Source organism: Stegodyphus dumicola, chromosome 8 (assembly GCF_044657685.1).
Source record: "Stegodyphus dumicola isolate Sdum_Otavi_A_Nest chromosome 8, ASM4465768v1".
Lineage (NCBI taxonomy): Eukaryota > Metazoa > Arthropoda > Arachnida > Araneae > Eresidae > Stegodyphus > Stegodyphus dumicola.
In genome coordinates, this window is record NC_140775.1 from 9,689,870 (window position 1) to 9,693,905 (window position 4,036).

The following is a 4,036-nucleotide window of genomic DNA, read 5'->3' on the forward strand; positions in this document are numbered from 1 at the left end:
TATATTCAGCTTGGCACCGTTTCTTGATGAAAATGAAATTCTTCGAATTAAGGGAAGATTAGAAGAAACCGAATATACAGTTGACGAGAAACATCCAGTTCTTCCTAAAGATTCCAAATTTACTGAATTAATTGTAAAAAGGGAACATAATAACGTTCTGCATGCGGGAGTTGCAGCAACTTTAGCCAAACTAAGACAGAAATTTTGGATTCCTAAAGGCCGTCAGTTGGTAAAGAAAGTCTTAGGGAACTGTTTAATTTGTCGGAAATACGCAGTAAAACCAGCGAAACAAATGGCAGCTCAGTTACCTAAAGATCGAATTGTTGAAACTCCACCTTTCTATGTTACAGGCGTGGATTTCACAGGTCCAGTTTACATCAGGTCTGGAAACGAAATTCAGAAATCATACATCGTATTGTTTACGTTCGCTGTTACACGAGCGTTACATCTAGAACTCATTTCCAATATGTCTGCAAACAAATTCATTTTGGCTCTCAGACGTTTCATTTCGAGAAGAGGAAACTGTCGCACCTTTTATTCAGATAACGCGAAAACTTTCAAATATGCTGCCAAAGATTTACAGTATTTTTACAGCATAATTAAAGGTACAGACTTTCAAAATTTTCTAGCAAATGAAGGCTTGACTTGGAAATTTATCGTCGAGCTTGCTCCATGGTGGGGAGCTTTTTATGAACGCCTTATGAAAACCATAAAGGAACCGTTGAAAAAGATATTAGGCAGAGCTCAATTGAATTTTGAAGAATTTATGAGTGTGTTGACAGAGGTCGAAAATATTGTGAATAGACGTCCTTTGACCTACGTTTACAACGATTTACATGAACCTGAACCGCTTGCACCAGCTGATTTTCTATTGATTGGACATAAGGATGAATATTCATACAACTTTGCTGAGATCCTGAATAACTCTCCAGCAAGAAAGAGTCTAATAAAACGAAAAGAATATCAAACAACACTTATAAAACAGTTCTGGAAAAAATGGAAAAATCAGTATCTTCTTGAGTTGAGAAATGCTCACTTCTTTGGTACACCAGAAGCCAAGAAAAATCTTAAAATTTGTAATATAGTTTCACTTGAAGGAACATCTAAATCTAAGTTCCTCTGGGATTTAGGTCGAGTAATTCAAGTCTTCAAAGGACGTGATGGTCTTGTACGATCATGTATGGTAAAAACTAAAAAAGGGGACCTTAAGAGACCTGTGCAATTGATATACCCCCTTGAACTATCAGACTGAAAATGAACTAAATTTGTAACCTTTTAATTTTATTTCTTATATTTCATATTCACTAACATTAATTTTAGATAATTAGTTTAGTTATTACTAATAATTTACTGTTTGTAATTTGAATTAATATTTACGTATTGAGTAACATTTGAGTTGATGCAGTTAACTATATTTGTTTATTTTATAGAATTTCCTTTTGCAGTTTATATTTACATCAGTTGAATGTATTTGATATGTAAGTTGCTTTCTTATATTTTATTATTTGTATGCTGAAATAGTGATAATTTTTGCAAAAATTATCAGGTGGGGAGTGTGGAAAAATCCCCCAAATGATTTATGTATCGCCGTTAGAGGGCGCTTCGCTTCTGAAAAAGAATGTTAGTTTTTTTAGTTTGCGACGTAGTCAGTGAGCAGTGAACCTTCGGTGCAATCCAGGTTGCTTTGTAAATAAAATGATTATTTTTGTAGATTGTTGAAGTATTTCAATTCATTTAGAATTAGAACCACCTTTCGCATTACAGGTCCCTCTGGATACTGGTCACGTCCCTTTTCTGTGAAGTCACTTCCACCGGACGAGTACCGTGGCTTACTACTGGTAGTAAAATTTACAAGAAAAAAAAGATTAATATTTATTTGCTTACTTTATTGAAAACTTCTTTCAATGTAATTTGTTTAAGTTGCTTCCACAAAAAATTCTAAAAGTTCCTTTTTTCGGGTGCAGAATCGCCCACTTATTTATTTGGCGCTTTTTACAAGAGTAAGAGGAATTGGATTTTTGTCAATTTCCTTTGACTTTTTAAATGAAAATTGGTCGATGTGTGCATGGATAAAGGGAGTGCGCAATGCCATTTTTGTGCAATTCTGGGATATTTTTTTAAAGTGAAAATAGGTCGATGTGTACATGGATACAGAGTTTGTGCTATTCTTAAAAACGCGCCAAGCAGTGGGTCATTCTGCACTTTCTCCCTTTTTTCTTATGTCATATACAGTCGACTTTCTAATACCATACTCCTCGCATAATTTTGAGACGGATATGCCTTTATTCATTTTTTGCAGCAATTCCACTTTTTGTTTACTGGACATTGAAACATGGTTTCACTTTGTAGATCCTTAGACAGCCCCAGAATTGGAAACTCTTTTCGACATAATCGAAAGTTCAAGCTTAATTTTTATAAAATTGCCGTAATAATAACAGTCTGCAAAAAACAATCAGCTCCATCAAATTAGAAGATTAGGGAGCAGCGCAGTCTGCTACATTAACAGAAATACCTTAGAATCAGCAAAGATAATTTTAGTTTAGCTTAATAGCGTCCGTTATACAAGGTCCGGCTATTAATTTCCAGGACTGACGTAACTGTAGGAGAACGAAAAGTCGGAAGATGGCATTAATGATTGCATATTGAAGAGCGTTTTCTTGCGCATGTGCAGTGCAACTGGCGCCATTCTGAAGTAAGTGGTTCTCGTGGAAAGGCGCATTAAAACGTAGCTCTTAAATTCCTATTGTCGAAGTGAAAATGGAGCAAAGAATTAACATTAAATTTTGCTTCCAATTGGGCAAGACAGCTGCGGAAACCTACGAAATGTTAAAACAAGTTTACGGCGAGGAAGCATTATCCCGCTCAAGAACTTTAGAATGGTTTAAACACTTTCGGGACGGCCGCGAAAGCGTCGAAGATGATCCACACACAGGTCGGCCGCAGTCCGTACGCACGCCGGAAGCAACTGAAAAAGGTCGCGATATGGTGAAATGTGATCGTCGATTGACTATTCGAATACTCGCCAATGAACTGAACATGGACAAAGACACGGTTCGGGGAATTTTGACGCAAGACCTAGGCAAACTCAAGATTTGTTCCAGATTCGTTCCTCACCATTTAAGGGACGAACAAAAGCAACTGAGACTGGACGCATGTGGCGAACTTATCGACAACGCTGATGCTGACCTTGCGTTCCTGGATAGAATAGTCACGGTAGACAAGTCTTGGTGTTATCAATATGACCCTGAAACCAAGCGTCAAAGCTCCGAAAGGCGGTCTCCAAGCTTACCAAGACAGAAAAAATTTCGATTTGAAAAGTCCAAAATCAAGGTCATGTTAATCGCTTTCTTCGATTGCGATGGACTCATTCATCATGAATTTCTTTCTCCTAACATGACTGTCAATGGACAGTTCTACGCAGAATTTCTTGACCGACTTCGAAAACGAATTCGTAGAGCAAGGCCTCATTTTCAACAAAATGGGAGTTGGCTGCTGCTACATGACAATTCCCGCCCGCACATTTCGTTGCCTGTGAGGCGATTCTTAGCCCAGCATGGTGTCGTTGAAATGCAGCATCCACCATACTCTCCAGACCTAGCACCCGCAGACATTTTCCTGTTTCCTAAGCTGAAAAATTCGCTGAAGGGAACAAGATTTCAGAATGTCGAAGCCATCAAGGAAACTGTAACGTCACTATTACAGAGCATTCCAAATGAGGACTTTAAAACGTCTTTCCGAAATTTGTACAGCCGAGCACAGACGTGCATTACGGCTGATGGGGATTACTTTGAATCATATTAAATGGCTATGTATTTAACCTTTTTTTCTTCTGATTTATTCCATGAGTCTTGGAAATTAATAGCCGGACTTTGTACATTATTGGCTGTGTATCACAAGATTGGCGACGAAATTCAAAATGTTTCGCTAAATTTTGTCTTGCTCCTACTGCGTACTGAATTAAGCCTGAATTATATTAGTTATTTACTATACCTACGTTTATTTCTTGCACATACTTAAAACTAATCTGAGTCCTGAA

General features: G+C 37.5%; 1 protein-coding gene across 1 annotated transcript; it reads left to right on the top strand.

The window, feature by feature from the left end:
- Nucleotides 1-2,757: 2,757 nt before the first annotated feature.
- Nucleotides 2,758-3,801, top strand: LOC146995645 (histone-lysine N-methyltransferase SETMAR-like). Its single transcript, XM_085822899.1, has one exon. It carries the CDS (start codon nucleotides 2,758-2,760, stop codon nucleotides 3,799-3,801), a length of 1,044 nt encoding a protein of 347 aa, XP_085679025.1.
- The last annotated feature ends 235 nt before the right edge of the window (nucleotides 3,802-4,036 follow it).